This window comes from Apus apus, chromosome 2 (genome assembly GCF_020740795.1).
Source record: "Apus apus isolate bApuApu2 chromosome 2, bApuApu2.pri.cur, whole genome shotgun sequence".
Lineage (NCBI taxonomy): Eukaryota > Metazoa > Chordata > Aves > Apodiformes > Apodidae > Apus > Apus apus.
Genome location: NC_067283.1, coordinates 92,460,553 through 92,481,888, shown reverse-complemented (window position 1 = coordinate 92,481,888; position 21,336 = coordinate 92,460,553). Strand labels below are relative to the sequence as shown.

Here is a 21,336-nt window from a genome sequence, read left to right as displayed (position 1 = left end):
AGGAAGCAAACAGAGCACTCTGGTGGGACCAAATCCTCCTCAGACCACCTGCCTTCGGGCCCTGGTGTGTTCCTCTTGGGCTTGTCCCTAACAGACTCAGTTTTCTCCCCTTCCCCCATCACGCCTAGTTTAAAGCCCTCTCGATGAGCCCTGCTAAGTCCTGCCCCAAAAGCCTCTTCCCCCTCTGGGACAAGTGCATCCCACCTGCCACCAGCAGGCCAGGTGTCTCATATATCAGCCCATGATCAAAAAAACCAAAACCCTGTCTTTGGCACCAGTCTCTTAGCCATTCGTTGACCTGTAACCTCTTCCTATTTACCTCCCCACCCATTCTTGCAGGAGGAATGGAGGCAAACACTACTTGTGCTATTGCTATCTCCCATCTCACCTGCATATAACTTAAGTACAAAGCAATGAGAGTGACATGCATGCAGAGAAAAAAAAAATCCTAGTAAAAGGTAAAAATGTTTTGTTGCTCCTGTAAATGAAAAGGAGTAAAAATTAGTTAGCTGGCATGTGATTTCAGTTATGAAAGGAATAAGTGAAAAGTCAGCACTTTTCCTGTAAGTTAAGAATTAACTAGATGGTATAATGCACAGGCAGCTTACAAATGCAACTATGTTTGCACTTCAAAGTGCTAACACTGTGGTATCGCTCCCATACATTTGAGTCAGATATGCCTTGCAAACACCCCCTTAGAGATTTATGTCTGCATTTGCAAGAAAGGAAAAAATTTCAAGACACATCCAGGGTTAACTTTTTACAGAAGGTGAGTTAAGATACCTGAAATTATCCAACTCCCTCCTCAAGACTGCCATCTAGTGGTGTGCTAAAGAAGTGAAGAAATTACAGAATCGTCTCCACAGTAATGTACGGTTTTCTTCAGAAGACAGTCATTAAAACAATGCTTATTCTTTTATTTTTACCCTTTTCCTTTCTTCAAACTATCTATACTGTTCATAGTTAACCCAAAGTTATCTGGAATATACTCGGAGTGAAACTTAGAAACATGTTAAATAAAAAAATTTTAAGAAAAAAAATAATTAAACTATTACTCCAGATACTATTTCAAATGGACACGGTGAGTTTGAGAATACAAGTTCCACTAGAAATAAGGAAGACTTACACACCTCAAGACAGCATGTGTTTTTGGATACCTTTCTACAGTTTGCACTGGCCCTTCTCTGAAGTCTACAGTATCTGGTGGGAATCTTTATAGGATGCAAATCAAACCACTAGCCTTGAAAAAAGGCTATTTTAAAATGGTGTTTTAAAGAGAGCTGACTTTCTATATACAGTATCTATACAGAAATCTTGTTCTATGCATATAGATCTCATCTGCTGCCTCGCCCAGTCTGGGACAACAGTTCAGGTACTGTGTTTATCAGTATCTACTAATGGCATCCAAGGGGGTAAAATACACGCTGTCAAAAAGAGAGGCAAAAGCAATACTGCCTCATGCATGTGATGTGTGGGTGGCAGGGTGCTGTGGTGAGATGTACCAGTGGTTGAACTGACAGTAGAAGTGCATGCATGGCTGCTAACTACATGTGGGTGAGGCTTCAAGGATATCAGAAATACTCTAAGTTGTAATAGAGCTAGTATTCTAGATGGATAGATGGAGTCCTCTCTGGATGCTGGCCATGCATGGAAGATAGGGAACTAGAAGGAAAGTTCACTTCCATGATCCCTGAATTTATACCGAGTTAACTATATATGGGATGGAATAATCTGTTTGTCCAATTTTGCTATCTGTCTAGTCCTCTCCTCCCTACATAAGGGTTGTAGATACAACTCTTCTGCTCCTTTAGTGTCCAAAGCACCAGATTCAACAAGCAGAGCAAAGTGTCCTTCATCTCTGGGCAGTAACTATAAATATGTGGGCATTATCAGCCCACCGGCAGAAAAACTTGCTGTTAGTTTCAACAAGTGTGCTGCTTAAAAGAGAGTTCACTGAAGGAAAAAAAAAAATCAGTAAAAAGAAAATTGGCTTCATCATGGCTCAAACCAGGACACACCACCAAGGCTGATAGAAGTAACCACCTTACCCAAGGTAGTTTCAAAGCCGAGGGAGGTTTCCTCTTCCTGAAAACAAAACTGTCCCTTCTCTGAAGAAAAATACCAGCCTGGTCCTCTGGAAAAAACAATAGTCCACCTCCTCATCTTCCATGCTTCCACTGGCTACCTCACCACCAGGAGTGCCTTAGGGACCAGACTGTGGTAACTTCCCGTAAACTCTCCGCGAAGAGACCTTTTTCCACTGTGTAAGTGTGCCAAACTGTCCCTTCTCCTTCTGCAATGGGAGAGAAAACCAGCTTAGAGTATAACCTCACCTTGCCAACAGTGGCTCCAGCCAGCCCTCATGGCATTCGCAGTGGCAATCCAGGAATGTCAGGATGTCTCCCTTCGCTATAGAAGCCCCCAGCAGCCGGGCTCGAACCAGCCCCTCTCGCTTATTGGCACGGATAAGACGCACCTTGCGTAAGCCAGCCACGTAGTTTTCCAAAGTCTCCTTTAAATGTTCTGTAAAAAGACAAAAAAAGAGAGGAGGAATATAATTCTGTAATGACTGATTAGCGTCATGATACAGGAAACTTTTTCAGTAGCGTATTTCTTACAGCAGTGCCTTAAAGATGCTGACTCTGATTCTGCTATACTGTCTGTGTTAGGGAAGGACAAGGAAAAAGCACACAACTTGGATGGACTGAAATCATGGTTACTTTTAAGAAACTGAATGCTTCCTATTTGCCTGTGTAATTAATTTTCAAATTGTTAAGTGAATCTCAAGTGCTTTGTAAAGCTTTTTCCATGTAAAAGCTTTTCTCCTAACACAATTTGCATGTGGTGGAAAATGCCAAAATTGTTTTGTGTCCTATAATTCAAATGAAAACAGACAACCAAGAAAACCTCACACCAGGGAAACCTTGGAGTAATCAAAACTTGCTCAAATTAGGAAGCCTGAAATGCTCTAAGACTAAAGTTACCTATATATGCAAGCACTCATGTCACAACAAAGCAAATGTGCTTCCCCATTCTAAACTAAAGTTAGTCCAGAACCCAAAATTTTCACTGTCATGTTACAAGAAAACCCATCTTCCAGACAGACACTTATGTTGTACAATTTTATGTTACGTTACCCAAACAGCATATCTTTTCCTCCTGTGATCAGATAACCCCGCCAACAATCAACATTATTTAGAATTACTCTTCCTACCTTTGTCACTGTAATCATCTACAAGGATAATTTCTTCCAAAAGTATATCTGGAGATGTCTCAAGAACACTATGAACAGTTCGCAGAAGTGTTGACCAAGCCTCATTATAAAAAGCTATCACAACAGAGGTTTTTGGCAGGCTGTAATAATCATACTTTATCTCTCTGCATCTGTAAGAGAGGGGATTAGATTTAGTCAAGTGCAAAAGCATTTTCAGAAAACTACTCTCTAATGAAGTCTGTATGCTACTAACTGTAAACAAAAATATATAAAGGATCTTAAAGGACCTGAATGTACATGGGAAAGTCATGCAAACACTGGTCTTCCAGAAGCCGCATTTTCACAGCAGCATTATGGTAAAATTCTGCAACCCCAAAAAATGTCTAGAAAGAAAGACAATAGGAGGTATTCTGGGCTGATATACATTCAGTAGCAGTCTTTGCACAAAATTACCCCAAGGAGAGGAACAATCAATGGCCAAACATGCCTCAGACTACAGAAAAAAAAAAAAAAAAAAAAAAAAGAAGAAGAAATACAAAACCTAAGTACTATACTTTACTGATAACTTATGCTTTGGAAAATAAAACAAGTGCTAGACAGTAAAAATGTAACTGCGAAGGAATAGCAGCATGTGAAGAGAAAAAAACAGCAACAGAACTGAGACGCATGTACACTGAAGCAGAATTTGGGAAGACCACAGAGCTGCCAAGATATAATAATGAAATCCACAGAAAACACAGACAGACATAGAAATGCCTGGTTTTGGCTCCATGGAGAGCCAGGAAGTTTGCAAACCTTTGGATTAAGCTCCAGAATGTAGCTTCTATAAACATATGTATGAGGTTCCCTAAATGAACATAAAGATGCCAAGAAGCTTCCAGCTGAGCAGTATGTGTAAATTGTTAAAAGATTCCCCTGGTCTGAAAGAATTTTACAGTAATGACGGTATTTACTACCATTTCTCGCCTTTCCTTAGAACAGTTTTGTTAAAAACCAACAGAAATTGTTTAGAGATGTTTGAATTTTTTCATGCCTCCAGCTTACTGCCTAGAGTCACTGGGGCTTGTATGAGGCAGGACACAATTCAGCTTCTGTAGACTACTGTGTCATTATAGATAGCAAAGCAGGTAGGATGCCCCTCTATGGTTGGCTGACCCTGGCTGGATGTCAGGTGCCCACCAAGCTGCTCTATCACTCTCCTCCTCAGCTGAACAGGGGAGAAAAAAATGTAATGAAAGGCTCATGGGTCAAGATATGGGCAGGGAGAGATCACTCTCCAAATACTGTCATGGGCTAAACAGATTCAACTTGGGGAAATTAGCTTAATTTATTACCAATCAAATCAAAGAAGAATAATGAGAAATAAAAATGAGAAATAAAAACTCCTCCTCCCTTCTTCCTGAGCTCAACTTCACTCCCAACTTCTCCACCTCCTCCCTTTCAGCAGTGCAGGGGGATGAGGAATGGGAGTTGTCATCAGCTCATCACATGTTGTCTCTGCTGCTCCTTCCTCCTCAGGGAGAGGACTCCTCACACTCTTCCACTGCTCCAGTGTGGGACCCCTCCCACAGGAGACAGTCCTCAATTAACTTCTCCAACCTGAGTCTTTCTCACTGGCTGCAGTTCTTCATAAACTGCCCCAGCATGGGTTCCTTCCATGGGGTGCAGTCCTTCAGGAACAAACTGCTACTGTGGGTCCCCCCACAGGGTCACAAGTCCTGCCAGCAAAGCTGTTTCAGCATGGGCTCCTCTCTCTATGGGACCACAGGTCCTGCCAGGAGCCTGCTCCAGTGCAAATTCTCCACAGCATCACAGCTTCCTTTGGGCATCCACCTGCTCCACCATGGACCTCCATGGGCTGCAGGGGGACAGCCTGCATCACTATGGTCTTCACCACCAGCTGCAGGGGAATCTCTGCTCTGGTGTCTGGAGCACCTCCTGCCCCTCCTTCTTCACTGACCTTGGTGTCCACAGAGTTGTTTCTCTCATGTATTCTCACTCCTCTCTCTGGTTGCAGTCACTATTGTGCAGTGTTTCTCCTCCCTTCTTTAATGCTATCCCATCGCTGATGGGCTCAGCCTTGGCCAGAGCTGGGTCGGAGTCGGACACCTAGGAATCTTCTGGCAGCTCCTCACAGAAGCCGCGTCTGTAGCACCCTCCCCACCCCCAACTACCAGAACCCAAATGCACACTCCTACCAAACCAGAACAGCAGCAAGTCTTCCAAAACCTCTGCTGTTGGGAGCTGAAGAGGGAAACCAGAACTGCTCAATAAAAAATGTGGCAGCAAAATCCCTTTGGTCAATTTAGGGGAACTGAAATTCCACAGTATACCCAGACAATGACATCTGAAGACAACTGCTTACCTATAGCACATTGAAAATATATCTACTGATCAACTAATGCTGCTGTTAGCAATAAAAAAGGACTTCTATATTTTTTTAAAGATTAGGCAATATTTACTAAGATCTGTGGCATAAAAAGAAAAAAAAGGTCTGCATAGTCCTAAAATTATAGTTCTTTTGAAGAAAAATAAGTCTGTAGAGTATTTTTGTGATAGATACCTGAAAACAAGGAAGTAATGGGGAGAAAGGACACTTGGGCAGGAGGCACACAGGAGGGGTTCTTCTCAGACATGAAAGGAATGCTGTGCAACAACACTCACATATGATGCGTATGCCTGCACACACACATACAGATATACATAGATTAATGGATACAAATTCACCCATACTGCAAGTGTGAAGTAAAAAATTGCCAGTTTCTCCAGGCTGTGACTTGTTCTGAGGCAAACAAGGGCATTCAGAGAACTGCCACAGACGTTTCTGCCTGGTGACAAAAGTGGTTTATTTTGCCATATGTTCATGTATTAACACGTAAAAAAGGAGTGACATTCTAATTACCTTTTCCTTATTTTTATAAAGCAGCAAAACCTACTTTATGGATCCAATTTTAGAAATACATATTTACTTTAGCCTATTGAAAAACATTTATGCTCAGTACTGCCAGGAAAAAATTCTTCTTATATATCACAGTCACTCCTATCAGGTAATTTCAGTTCATTTCTTGATGGAAATGGAATCTTTACCTAGCCATTTTAGAAAACTGAAGGAAAAAAGAAATAAATAGGAAACCTTTCTCTGGAATAAATAGGAAACCTTTCTCTGGAAAACATTTGAGAAAGATTCACGGAATAATAATGTTCAATTCCGTTCTTTAAAAAAGGAAATCCAAAAGAAGCCTATGAGCCTAATTATAAAAACTTCAATGGATCTGCTTGCAAACTACGTGCTGGAGATAGGAAACATAGTTTGGCACAGAGCATGGCAATCCTGAAACTGTGATTCACCATGCATCGCAGCCTCCTTTGACGAGCATACCCTACACCGCAGGAAAAGGTCAGCCTCCTGCGGGACATACCACGGTACATGTTTCTTAGGTTTCTGAAGTCAAGAAGGAGGACCAAATTAAAAAGGGTATTTTATTTATTAGCTCTGTGGTGGAAGGTGGCACAGAAGTGCAGAGCAGTGGCTGGCCAGGGCGGCAGGGCAGGCAGCGTACTGGCATGGCCATCCTGCCTCAGCACTGCCTGGCTTCTTGACAGCCTTGTTTCTGCACAATGGGCTGGCTGGGCATTTCTGACAACCTGCCCAAGAGAGAAACCACCTCTCACCTTGCATGTTGAAATGCACAGAGCACAAGTGAAAGTTTAGCTTTTCAGTACATTAAGTTTATTTTGGGGAAAACTAACCATCAGGTATGGACCAACTAAAATTTTGAAACTTTTACTGTTAAAAAAATAAAAAGTTCTTCAAATTCCATGTAGCTTTGCATGTTTATCACAGAAATTATTTCCAATTCCTTACTATATTACTGCAAGATCTCAACTATCTCAAATATTGATTAAATGAAGCATAATTCTCTTAGCTTTCTGTTTTGAAAGAAATTTCAAATCATTTTGCTCAGTCTTGAAAAATAACAAACCTAACGTGTTTAAACGTTGGGCAAATAATAGTGAAAGAAAATAATAATAATAAAAAATATCTCTAAAATGGAAATGCTTACAAGTGGTGTTGAATAACAATTAAGCACCATGCATATGGACATGAAACATTTCCACTTCACAAGATATACAAGTTTCAAAAAAACCTCACTACAAATATGAAACCTGACAAAGTCTAGTGGTCATAACTCAGCGTTTCCATTTCCCAACTCCTATTTACAATGGAGTCACCTTAGCAGTGCATTTTCTGTATCCAGCCTTGCAAACTGCAGGATGTATTTTTATTCTCTGTCACCCAAGTATTCAAGCTCCTACTTACCAGGTGAATAATTTCACTCCTACTTTGGGTTTATCAGGAAAAAAAAAAAAAAAGCATATCAGTACTGATATGTCAGGAAAGATACAAACTGGTGGCAGCAGCCTAAAAATATGTTTTCGCAGATACTGAAACTATACTGCAAGCTGCTTTTGGCTCCTGACTAAGGTGCTCTTTAGTGCCACCCTTAAATGCATAATGCTGTCCTTTCCCAATATACGGGATTACATTAAGACAGGATTAATTGCATCTTACATTAGCCATCTAAAAGCTAGGCGTTATCTTTGAGTTAACTGTCTGGACTCGGCATGTCCACAAAGACAAATCCAGAGGTGCTTCACCTCATCCTCCTTAAGTCATTTATCTAGCAGAGAGAAACAAGACTTCCCCCTTGCCTGTGGATGTTTAACTACAGAGCAAATGCTTAACTTTTCTATGGCTGAAGTTAAACAACAGGAAACTAACTATAGTTCCTACTATCGTCTGCCTGATAAATCATCTTGAACCTAGTTAACTACCAGTTTGTAAAAACATAGTATGGACTCAAGGAAATATGTTGTCTGTGAATGTGGTATTTCCAAGCACGGACAATAAATGCAGAAGCACTGTCATGTGTAGTCCGACACAAAATAATTACATATATTAGAAAAAACAACAAGAAAACAAAAAAAGCAAACAAACCAGAACACAACAACAACAACAAACAACATAACACAGTATTCCCCAACACTGGACAGTCTGAAGAATCAGCTTGACAAGGTGTTGGGCCATTGCATCTAAACCGTGTTCCTACATAGAAAAGATGGACCAGATGATCTTTGAGGTCACTTCCTACCTGGCATTCTATTATGTAGTTAAAAATGTGTGCATGTTGAGTGGGTTCATTTTCTTCAGAAAAGTATGCATATCACTAGTCAAGCTGATTTTGGGATAAGTTCTCAGATACCAGGATTGAGAAAAAAACATTGCCACCTTTTTTTAAAGTGAACAAAGCAAAGGTATGTCTTAAAGAGCACTGGGATTTCACTGGGCAACACTGATATATAATGGATAACAATAACAGGCAACACGATTCAAAGGAGTGACATCTTTTCCTCTTAGCCTCTGCCCTCTAAAGGATCCTGTTCTCTGCAGCCCTATTAGAAAATGTACCAGCAGAGTCTTTAGGCACAAGGGAGTTATATCCAGAGGAATCGCAGCCAGGACTGCCCCTAATCAACTCCCAGGGAGAGGACTGGGACACTTCCCTGCTCCAGAAGCAGCCTGCTTCAGCACTGTCCTTTGTTTTCCACAGGCACTCTCTGCCACACTGGGAGGATGTTTCAGGAACCCTCCTGCTTCATCATAGCTTCTTACAACACAGGTATAAAACAAGACATTCCAAAAGACACAACTTTTGCTTATCAATTTATAATAAAATAAACATCTGCATTTTTAAAAAATCTATTTGTATTCAGGCATTAATCTTTAAATTCCTGGATGGGGTGAGAGTGAGAATAATGCTGTGCCTAAACGCAGACTTTAAAACAACTTTACCATGTACCGTCTTTCATTACAGCACCTACTCAAAAATCTGCCTCCACAAAACACAAACTGATGCAAAATATATAAAGGTTTATCATCACACATCAAACATTCCTATGGGTTTTTGGTTTCACATTTTTACACTGCTATTGGCAAGTCACAGTCTAACCAAGATTATACAGCTGACAAGTTTAATAATTTAACTCTGGAATCTACTACACTACAAAATCTTCTGTTAGCAAGTTTTACAATAGGTTATTTCATAGAAATTGAGAAGACATCAGTCAGGAAATGCCTAAACAAAATTTAATGGGCTATTTTAGAGAACATTTGTGTCAATTAATGTAATCGCTCAATTTATTTCATTGTCAAGAGCTTTTCTCTCTTAAGAGATGCATATCTATACGCAGGGAGAGAAAGCATGAACGTGTGCACACCAGGCACGCTGCCATGAGTTAATTAGGAATGGCTGTTGACATATTTCTATTTAAGACTTTCACCACAACTGCAACAACGATATAGCAAGACAGGATACATTTTTATCTCCAAATTTTATGTTCTATATGCCAAGTTACTCATATTTTTAAGAAAAACCATGAAATATTCTGTGACTTATTAAGAATACAATTGGCTCAAATTATTTCATGCTTTCTAAAAGTTTACTTTTCTTTTAGAAGTAATATACCGGAACATTTTTAAAGGAAAAAGGTATGTGCTAAAATTTAAGATGTTAAAATTATATTCAGCGATTCACAAAAGCAAAATTTTTAAGTTTAGCTTTTGAAGTTTCATTGTGAATACCTGAAAACACAGAAAATTTAGTACCCTGTAGCTTCTCTCAAAAAGTTCAAAACAACACGTCGCTGCTGTATCTGACTGAACATGATTTATGTGACTACAGTACGTGACATTGCCTATACACACCACCACAGTGGTGAAGAAAATATCTGCAAAGCAGTTTGGGAAAAAGAAGCAAATCTGTTTAAGACAGATTAAAAACACATTAAGAAAAAACAGTCTAGAAAGCCCACCCACGAGGGTTGACTAAATCTATATCCTCAAATCCACAAATTTAAGAAATCCATAGGTTATCCTAATTCAAAACTGTTAGAAAAAAAAAGTAATATAAGTTCCTACCTAACTCAGATTCTGGATATGCACATAAGAAGGCATTTCTGCATGTGTTCGTCGGGAAAAGACAATTTTTATTTTATTTTGCTGATTTGAAACAGTGGTTTCACTTTCCTTGAATGGTTATCCATACTTGCAATTTTCTTCCAAGGTAGTGAGAAACACTTAACATTTGCACAGAGCCATATGATTTCCTACACCTACATTCAGAAACTTACTTTGATGCATGTAATTTGATTCAGGACAAGGAAAATATTTTGCAAGTAATACAGTAACTGAAAGAAGTTATTGTGACCATCACCAACAGTACAGTGTGGATGCACCTGGTCCTTACAAACAACTGTGTATAATACAAGCACTGTTTGAAAAGGAAAAAATCATCGTAATTTGTAGTTACTATCACTGATCTGGGAACTTGTCAGATTAAAAATTAAATCAATGGAAAGCAAACACTCATTTAGATGTCAGAGGAAACCAAGGATATCAACCAGAAGCTGTAAAGAAAAACAGTCAAAAAATCTGAGCTCTTCTGGAAAATGCTTGCAGGCAACTGTTAAACGAAAGCAAAATGACAAAGAAAATGGACACATTTTTAGAGAAGACAGGAAACAAAAACAGTAAAATATCCTAAATATCAAAGTACTTGCGGACACATTGCTGTATTCTGTACTGCATAAAATCCAACCCTACTTATTAAAAAAAATACACAACCCAAACCAACAATGCTGCAGATTTATTACTGCCTCACTTAACTGTATGAGGGAGGCATTAGAAGGCTTAGAGACACATTGCTTTGCAGGTCTAAAGCCTGTTAATAAATGCAAGGAAACCTGCCAACTAACAATAAAGTAATGACTAAAAGTTATTAATGTAGTTATCAGTACACCAGTTATCCATTCCGGAAAAACTCAGAAAACGGGCAAAATAAACAAAAAAAACCAACAACCACCAACCCCAAATCAGTGACCATACTGTTACAAAACAACTAAACTGAATACACCTGTGTTTTATGCAAAGCATTTGCCTGTTAAGTAGAAGAGTATATTGTGTCTTCTGGACTCTGATCACATGTAAAGGCTTGGGAATGCCTACACCAAAGCGAGGCCTGGGTGCAGGGTACACAACCAGCTGTGCCCTTAGAGGGAGGGGACGCCAGCAAGGCCGAGCTGTTGCAGATAAGCTCCCCATAGAGCTCACTTTTCCTACACACACTGAAAAAAAATGAAGTCACTGCGGTTATTTCACCTTTAGACAACAGATAAAAGAGAAGCTCATCTGTGAAGTCAGGCAGTTGGGGTGGGCTGAGGAGGAAACATCCGGCTGCTGCACCGTTTCCTGGGAAAGGGTCAGGTTAAAGCTCCTGTCAAGAGCAGTGTGCCCATAAAAATCCGATGCTGTGATTTTTGGAGTAGAAGAGGGACTAAAAGCTAGCCTCAGGGATTATTCTGGGACTTTGCCAGCAAGATGGTATCAGATGAGCAGCCTACATAATTTGATATTTACAATCTAGTAAACAGAACAAACCACGGTGCCAAGTGAGATTCTAAGAAAATTACATTCAAATTTGGGAATCAATGGAAAAAGAGGTTTTGCAAGGCAGAAAAATCTTAGCACAAGATTGTAACCCTAAACTCAAAGTCAATATACCCCCTCAAAAAACAAACTCTAGGCATAAATGATGGTGACAAAGAACTGAAGTACTTGTATATGTATGTCTATCTATATAGTTAAATATATAACAATCATATATATATACATATATATGAAACCCATATAGAAAAAAAACACACACACACATATATATAAAAACAAGACCTCTCCCAAAACACAGAAAGTCATCTAGAATTAAAGAAGAAATTTCCAAAAATGTTTATAGCTGCTAAGTATTACGCAGAATACATTCAATATTTTGTGGACTTTGTGGCTATTCAATGTTCATTTGCAAGGACAGACATTTGCCAAGACAGGAAAGACATAGCCATATGCTTGCGAGGACAAGTGAGATGAGGCCCCAGGGCTGATTCAGGCTTCTAGCATGGAAAAAAAGCAGCATAAAACACTGAGTTGGCATGTAGGTACCCATTGCTGCCTCATTCCTTTTGCAACAAGAGTCAGCCAAAAGGCTGGTGTGATTTTACAGAAACCATCCCCAAAATAAATGTGCAATGCACCCCTACAGTGAGAAATGTAGTTAGGTGAAAGAAAAAAGAAAAAAAAAAAAAGGTAGAACGTCTAAAATCAGAAGCAATGCTTGAGAACAATCCTTAAAAGAATCCAAGCAGAAAAACTGGAAGTGTATTTCTTATACATCTTAGTAGACTGTAAAAGGCTATCAAGAGACCCTACCAGCTGTCTGCCTGCTTCTGCAGTCTGCAAAATGAGCACACAATGAGAAGCCCGGCAGGACGGTATGTGGCCATCCTGTTGCATGGGGGAAGGGAGAGCAGCAGTAGCCAAAAGGAGGCCAGAGCTCGTGCCACTGCACATAGAGGACATCAGCCCCAACAGGACCCTCAGTAAGTCAATCCTGAAGGAAAGATGCTTGTTTGTCTTAAACCTGCTATAATGTTGCTTCCTGCATGTTTATAAACTCAATAAATGAAGGATAGATATTGGGAAGGCAACCTGGGCCATCCATACAACAGGACTGGGAGGCGTGGGGAACAGAATTTCACTGTGGCAGTGATGTAGCCTTTAAAGACGTGCCCAGAGAGGCTGTTGACTTAGAATGCTTAGAGACTTTCAAAATTTCAGAGGAAAAGGACAGCCTTTAGCAACACGCTCTAACACTGAAGGTGCCCTGCTCTGAGCAGGAGGTTGAACTCAAAAAGAAAGCCCAGAGGTTCCTTCCAACCTCTGTCATTCTCTGACCCTGTGGCAACCTTCACTTCTAAGCCTTGTACAATCCATATCACCATTTCGTAATTTCCTTATACATTCTTATGCATAATATTTTACCCAAAGAACATTTTTAAGTTTGTTTATATATATGGTTCTTTAATTTGTTTATATATATGTTTAAATATATATATTATTTATTTATATTTTTACTGCCCAGGGAAGTGGTTGAGTCACCATCCCTTGAGGTATTTAAAAGTCATTGTAGATGTGGCACTTAGGGACATGGTTTAGTGGTGAACTCAGCAGCAGTAGGTTAATGGTTGGACTTCATATATTATCTTAAAGGTCTTTTCCAACCAAAATTATTCCATATGTACATATAGGTACATACATACAAAATTCCAGCCACCAACTAAACTAAATAGTTTATGTGGGAGGAAACACAGTATTATCAGTTGCTGACCTCAAGTGCAGACAGTTAAAGGAAGCAGAAACTGCCTAAAGGAAATAATAGAAGTTGTCAAGTTCTCCAAGTCTTTTCAATAGAAAGAGAATCAGTTCTTAGAAAAACATACAGGGGTCTGTGAGAACAAGAAAGTATAAAGGTCATCTGAACTTTTACAGTGGCAGGAATATAGCAGTAAGAGAAGAATCTAAAGTTGAGGAAACTTTTATTTATAATAACACCTGTATAGAATTCATAGTCAAATATTGTCAAATGATACATTATTTGCAGGAGTAATCCCAGTCAAACTATTATTTTTCTCTTCCTGCACAGCATTACTAGACAAAGGTAATAGCAAATAACTACTCACACACTTCTGGTCTGATAGCAGATCAAGCATGTACAACATGAAGCAGAGGGAAAAAGCTTTTGGTCATCGATTTCTGATAAAGCAACACTGTGTACATGTAACTTTTCAGACCAAGTTTACAGGCTTACTGGTTCTTATATTCTCAGTCTTATCAGCAACATTCTAGTTTTCACTAGATTCACATTTGTGATTTTCACAATTCATGTGCAGAAAGCTGGTTCTCTGATGAATGTTGGAGGACACTGAGGTTAAAAGAAGCAGTGGTGCAGCCAGCTGGTGGGAATTTTACTTCTTCTTATTTCCCTTTTTTTCATCCTCTCATTTTCCTGGGAACTAAAATTTCCAGACTCACATTCCACACATAAGAATATACCGAAACAGACCAAGAACCTGTAGCGGAGGATAATATCTCCAAGCACACAATCTGTTAATATCTCATGAATACTGGATATCAATATTCTAATAAATGGAACTCCTTTACTTTACAGTAAATTGTTTTTTTCTTTTTCTTTTTTTTTTTCAACAAGGAGGTGGCAGAATTTGTGTTATACACTTCATGTACTGTCCTAGCATTGCAGTGGCTCAGCAAGTGGCACACTATCATTAGCCTGTTTCAGGCTGAAAAGCTGTAAATTAATTAGTCACTTCTGTACAGAAACCAAGCCATGAGTTGAACAGCATTGGGTCCAAGACAAATTTATGTGAAACTTCACCAGTGACCTTCCTCTATTAAAAAAAAAAAATACACCAAAAACCAAACCAAACAAAAACCCCACGCCCAAAAAAAAAAACAAAACACCAAAACAAAACAGAATACAAAAGGAAGTGCTTCCCAATTATTTATAAATGCAAACAGTTTCCACCTTATTTCACAGCTGTTTAAGGAACTCCGCAAGAGCCTCTGGAAATAACAATACACTTCCTTATCCATAGAATTACGACCTTCAAAAAAATCCAACAGGTTTGTGAGACACGTCATCCTTGACACAGGCCAAGTTGACTCTTTCTCAATAGATCACACCTACCAATCCAATACTAATTATTTTCCTTAACACAGTTTGCAAATAATACGCCTGAAAGAGGTCCAAGGCTCACACACAGTTCTCTGGTTCTCTTCTGGGACTCCACTAAAAAGGTGTATTTGTCACCTTCTGTTCTTCGTGTACTAAAACTATTTAGTTGATCACAGTCTAAAAATTTAGCTTCTGCACTGTTTTTGTGGACAGCTAAAGTCTAGTTAAAGTCTACCATTCCTACTTATTTCCTACCATTGTAGCCTCACCCAAATGTTCATTAAAGATCACAAATAGTCAAGCATTACCAACCTTAAAATAAAGAAACTAAACTATAATTTTCCTAGACTGTATTTTTCAACCTATATAGACTCGAAGTGCAATGAATTTTCTGTCGCTACAGGCTTCTGGATACCTTTTTCAATGCTTCTTTTTTTTAATCTCTTACATGGTCTTCCTTTGTAAGAGACATCATTAACTACCTCTCATACTGCAATAAAGTTGTTAACAGCTTTATTGCAAAATTGTCTTTGGAGAAGCTTTTTTTACACTTGCTGTGTGTGAGCTGGATAGATATTCTATGTATTACTCTGTAATTATTTCTGAGGTTGTGTCACTAATGCCTTGCGATCCTTTTGATTTGGATGTATTTTGTCATTTCAACATCCAAATACTCAAATTAAAAAGGATGTGCCATTGTAGCAAAACCCACCTGCCCACTTATTTTCATTTCAAGAATCTTCCCCTCATCAATCATGTCCCCTGCTCAACAACGGTCATATTCCATTTCCTCCAATGTCCTGTCTGAAAGAAATGGCAGCAGTCTCGACTAACACACTGAAATTACTTAAATTCTTCCAGTAGAAATGCAACTAAAGTGGTCCTTTTTAGCTTATGTTCTGTAGACTGCTTCCAAGGAGAGAATAAAAGACAACCAAGAAATACAAGCCTACTGTTACACTTGAATTTATGATAAAAGGATCCTACAATTGCATTGCAATTTTTTAAAAACTATCCTAAGATTCAGGTTGTAGCACTTGTAGCTAGAGTTGGGTGAGGAGCTCCCAGACAGGACCACTGACATGAAGCAAACTCACGGTACAGACAGCTCATTGCTCCTGTACCACACAAACCTGTTGCAATGAAATAAAGTGGCTGAAGCCAAGCTCAGGTCAAACAACGGAGTGGATTCTGCTACCATGGCTCTGACCAGACCTCCTTGGATGAAGGCTCATCCCTGTAACTGCCCAGCCCATGCTGAGGGGAAGCCACTCAGATAAACTGAGCATCCATGTTTGGCCTGAACTGATCACGCAGTCGGACCCACCGTGCAGCACTGACTTCATGACTGCACTCAATGGTTTCCTGCAAACTGGAATACTCTCATCAAGCAGTATCTAATCCTTAGTTTACAGCTGCTTCTGCCGTCATCCAGTAAACTGCTCCAGCAACTCTCTACCCAGGAACAAGCAAAGTCCCAGTTCAGAAGAATATGATGCAAATACATCTCTGCAAGGATTTCTACACCATGATACCGCAACCTGGCCCTGGTAAATGCCATGATAAAACAATCTGCTTTATGTTGCGTGGCATAAGACATCCGAATACAACGCAAAGCTGATGTCAGGGAAGCATAACATTTATAAAGCTGGGAGTGCCTGGAAAAAGTACCCTGTTGCCAGCGGTGACCTCTCCAGGTGACAGGAGCAGGAGAGACGGCAGCACGCCGCTGCTCAAGGGCTGAAGCCACCACACTCTGCTAGGACTACCAGAGGAAAACCACCTCTTCCAATTGCACACGCACCATGTTACTGTTTCTGCCTTGGGGAGGAGGGGGAGCCAGGCAAAATCAGCGACGTTTTTAACTACGTGAGTGAACGCTGCGATTTGAAACTTTTTTTTTTTTTTTTTTTGGGGGGGTGAGTAGAAACTTTTACAAGCCTCCACGTTGCTGAGTGACACGACCATCCCGCGCTGCCCGCCGCTACCACGCACTCCTGTCTGGAAGCGCTGCTCCAGCGAGCCCCTCCACGGGCAGGCAGGGCGCTGCTGCCCCCGTCTCCACCTGCCCCGGGAGTCACCGGGGCGGGCGCGGAGCGGCGGCGGGGGCAGGCGGGACGGCAGATACTCACAGCGGGTGCCAGCGCTCGGGCAAGCGGCGGTGCAGCGAGATGCGGTCGCTCAGGTAGATGTTGATCTGGTGCCGGCGGATGCTCTCCTCCTGGCGCTGCTTCTCGGCCGGGCTCAGCTCCAGCCGCACCGCCCGGCCCAGCTCGCCCAGTGCCCTCGGGTCCAGGGCTGGTTTCTCATACACCGGCTTCCGCAGGAGCTCGGTGTCGGCGGGAGGCGGCGGCGGCGGCTGCGGGGCGCGGCGGGCGGCGGGGAGCGGTGGCGGGCCGTGCCGCCAGGCGAGAAAGCCGACGGCGGCCAGAAGCCCCAGGGCCAGCAGCGCGCCCCCGCCCCGGCAGCCCCGGCCCCGCTTGCCCCAGCACATCCCGCGGCCGAGGCGGCCGGCCATGCCGAGCAGGCTGCGGGGCCGCGGGCGGCCTGTCCCGGACGCAGACGCGGACACGGGCGCGCCTCCGCCCCGGGCGGACTCGGTGAGGTTCTGCGGGACCTGCCCACGCCGCCCGCCGCTAGCGCTGCCCCCGCCAGGAAACCCGCCCGGCTCCTCCGCCGCCGGCCCCGCCCTTCTCCCCGCCCCGCCGCCGGCCCGCCCGGAGGGGCGCGGCGCGGAAGGGCCGCGAACGGGTGCTTCTGCGGGGCGGGGAAGGGGTCCCGCCGGCCCGCTCCGGGGAAGGAAGCTGTCCCGCATGTCAGGCAGGGGGGGCTGCGCCCCACCCGCTCCCCAGCCGGCTCCCCGGCAGCGGTGCTTCTCGGTGACATTGGTGGTCGGCAGGTTGCTCGGCCCCGAGGGCTCGGCACCCCAGGGAAGGGGCTTGCTCCGGACTGTCACCGGGGGCACAAGTGGTGGAGCCAGAAATACTCCTGACCCAGCCCCAGGCCTTTGTCCTACAGCTCCCCGGGCAGGGAGGGAGCGGAGCAGGGCCGGGCCGGTGATGCGGGGTCCTACGCTGCTGCGATGTGGGGAGGAGGAAGGAAGGCATGAACCCTTCGCGCTTGTGCTGTTGCCCTTCAAAGAAAAGGTGGTCTGGTCACCCTGAGGCTTGAGGGACCTTCATGGGCACAGGCAGCTGTATAGTAGCCCCAGCGAGGGATTTTTTTGGCTGGCACAGGGTTGGCATGGGCACAGCAAGTCGCTTTGGCTATTGGGTATCTCAGGGATGGCTTGCGGTTTCCTGACAGAGGTAGCCAGGGCTTCAGGTGAACAGCAAGGGAGGTTATTTGCCTCGGAGGGACTTGGAAGTGTTTTGGTGCTGAAGGAAGCAAAACGGCAGGAAACCAGGTTTCATCCATTCTGCCGCCTTTAGAATAGCATGTGTTTTAGGAGTAAACAGAACATGGGCCAAGAAACCATATGAGTTACGGCTTTCACTGAAGAAGACACTGTTGTTGGTTGAAAAAAAAAAGTCAAGTAATGTGGCCTCATAGAAGGAATCAAGAAAACAAGTGAAAACCCCAAATGTATTAATGTGGATTATGGGCAGTCTGTTTCATGGCTTGACAGAATTATGGAAAAATAGCAACTGTGTCATCTAGTCAAAACTTTCTAATTTAATTCATGCTCGATCACACATCCATACTGCGTTTTGCTTCACTCCCTAACAGGGTGCAGCCCCATCTGTCTAAACTGGCAATCCTGAAGCCATGAGATTACATGAGAATTGTAATTTTGCATTTGAAAAACCTTAACATAAGTGTAAAAACTGATACAGTTTATCTCTCATGTCCAGCAGGGAGCTGAAACTCTGCTTTTGAGGTGTCATTTGCTCTTCCCTGTTTTACAAAGAGTCTTTTGACTGTGCTATTCTCTGCTGTTGGAGACCTGTCAAGATCAACTCAGCAGAGGACTCTGGTCATCCCCAGAGAGCGACTTCAGCATGGTAAGCATCCTTGGGTGGTGCTCACCAGCACTGCTGGATGAAAACACCTTTGATGCTAAGAAAGGGAAGACAACCTCATCACTACCAGACAGGGTCACAGCATACAGCTGTGAACTACTTCTGACTTTACATGATAATAAATACTGTATGTGACAACAAACATAGAGGTAGTCAACTACTGTGGAGATCTTGCTGTGGACAGAAAAATGCTGAATAATAGTGACTCATCCTGACACTGGAAAACTAGCATAAATCAAGTAGTTTAGGTGGATTTTCAGATGTATGTACAGATACAATTTCATTATTTCTTACTCAGCTATACAGTTATCTATTGCAGATAATATATGTTTATGAATTCTAGTTTCAAAGCGTACATACAAGCTGGAATAATAAACATAATAGTGGTTAAGTATGTGTGTGTAGATATGGTTTGTAGACAACTATTAAATATAGTGGCCTTTCAGTACTTGAAGGGGGCCTACAAGAAAGCTGGGGAGGGACTTTTTACGAGGGCATGTAGTGATAGGACATGGGGTAATGGCCTTAAACTGCAAGAGGGTAGATTTAGGTTAGACATTAGGAAGAAATTCTTCACTATGAAGGTGGCGAGACACGGGCACAGGTTGCCCAGGGAAGTTGTGGCTGCCCCCTACCTAGAAGTGTTCAAGGCCAGGTTGGGTGGGGCTTTGAGCAACCTGGTCTACTGGGAGGTGTCCCTACCCATGCAGGGGGTTTGGAACTAGATGATCTTTAAGGTCCCTTCCAACCCAAACCGTTCCGTGATTCCATGAAATACCAATATGCTGGATATAAGAATATACATTATGTATAAAGGAAGCTATGTCTAGCAATCTTGGGGCCTGAAGAGTTAGGTGGCACTGGTAATTGCATGCCAAGTGCATCGTCTCTGTTCTCACCATCCTTCCTGAATAAAGGAAGCCAAATTGGTGTAATTATCCCTTAGTTTATTTCTGGTTAGTGGAGGAGTAAACCCTAAAGATGCAGCCAGCATTTCTGGAACATGCTGCTGGTTTAGATCCAGTTGTCTGGAGCAAATAGTCTCAGGTTTCTCCCTTTGTGTAAACTTGCAAATTACATAGAATAGGGTAACAGAAATATTAAGCATGAGGAGCCAAACAAGGACTCCGTGGAATTAATCAAAAGAGAAGGAGATCCTCCTGGACTCCCCAAATAGATTGTTGAGGGAGATTGGGAAGATGTAAAGTGCAAAATTTAGGACCAAGTGTTAAGAACAGTAAGAAAGAAAACAGTGGAGAACTGCTGCAGAGGTTCTTAAGTATTAGAAGAATAAGTATTTTATTTTAGTATTTCAAGTGTTAGAGCAATATGGAAGAAACAGGAGAATACAATCACATGACTAAAACAAGTTTTGTGATAAAAAATGGGGAACTGAGAACAGAATGTGACAGGACTGCAGGAGGCATGTCACAGTCAGTGGCAAATGGAGTAAGATAAGACCACTGAAAAGGATAACCAGCATAGCTACCTCTCAGTCAGATTTTTAAAAAGGAAGAAGGGGCTAGAGGAAAAGGTAGGAGAGCATCTGGTTGCTTCCTAGGGAGCAAGAAAGGTTGCAGCTGGTGGGAAAGCAAGGGAGGCAGTTCTCAGTAGTAAAAAAGCCCTTAGAGCAAAGTAGCTGGGAAGGTTTTATGTGATCATCAATGCAGTGAGGACTAATCATACTAGTAAAAGGTAGTGATGTCCAAGTGCATAAATCTGAGAAAATCCAGAAAGGGAAAATATCATAATAGTGTTAATGCAAAAATCATTAAGAATAAACCAGCTTCGTTCACAAACAAGTTTGGACAAAATTTAAAGAATGTGATGAAAATACACTTTCTTAAACATCTTTTTTTTAAGTTTGTAGGGTCTTTTAACACGGGAAGACTGAAATTTCTGAGCCTAAATACTTGAAGCTTAGACCTCTGCTCTGAATGTAAAAATAAGCTCCAGAGGAAAAAAAAAAAAAGTCTACAGTTAATGAGGCAAATTTGTTTCCTGCTATCTGTAAAGCTTGTAGAAATGTTCTCGTGGAATTGTTAATTTTAAGCAATTATACTGTTTTTTCAGGTAAAATAACAAAACATTTGGTTTGAGGTTGTTTTTTTTGTAAAGGTAAGTCAGAATGTTTAGATAGCAAGCTATAAATTGACTTTCTTCAGGAGTTTCAGTTGGAAATAAGTAGAGTAACCATACAGGTATATAAAACCTGTAATTACTGATCTGGGAAATCAATTACACCTTCAGTTGTTAAAACAGAAGAATAATTAATACATCTATTGAAGAGTTTATTTTTAAAAAGTGAAATGGTATTTTTTCACACACAAAAAAGAAACAAAATATTAATCATACCATTCAAAAAGCACTACGAGAAGAAGAGTAAACACAACAACATGTAATTGCCCATAAGAACTTACATTATAGCAAATGTAATAGCTGAAATTAAGAGTGTATC

The 21,336-nt window shown here is 41.7% G+C and overlaps 1 protein-coding gene across 2 annotated transcripts in view; it reads right to left on the bottom strand.

Moving 5' to 3' along the window:
* The window catches only part of GALNT12 (polypeptide N-acetylgalactosaminyltransferase 12), a 94,258-nt gene extending 76,884 nt beyond the window's left edge, over nt 1–17,374 (bottom strand). For both annotated transcript variants that reach the window (XM_051609248.1, XM_051609247.1), the window contains exons 1-3: nt 16,989–17,374; nt 3,215–3,384; nt 2,334–2,523 (exon numbers count right to left, since the gene is read on the bottom strand). In XM_051609248.1, the coding sequence (XP_051465208.1) occupies nt 2,334–2,523; nt 3,215–3,384; nt 16,989–17,374 (746 nt within the window). The remainder of the gene's footprint in view (nt 1–2,333; nt 2,524–3,214; nt 3,385–16,988) is intronic.
* Nucleotides 17,375–21,336: the final 3,962 nt, after the last annotated feature.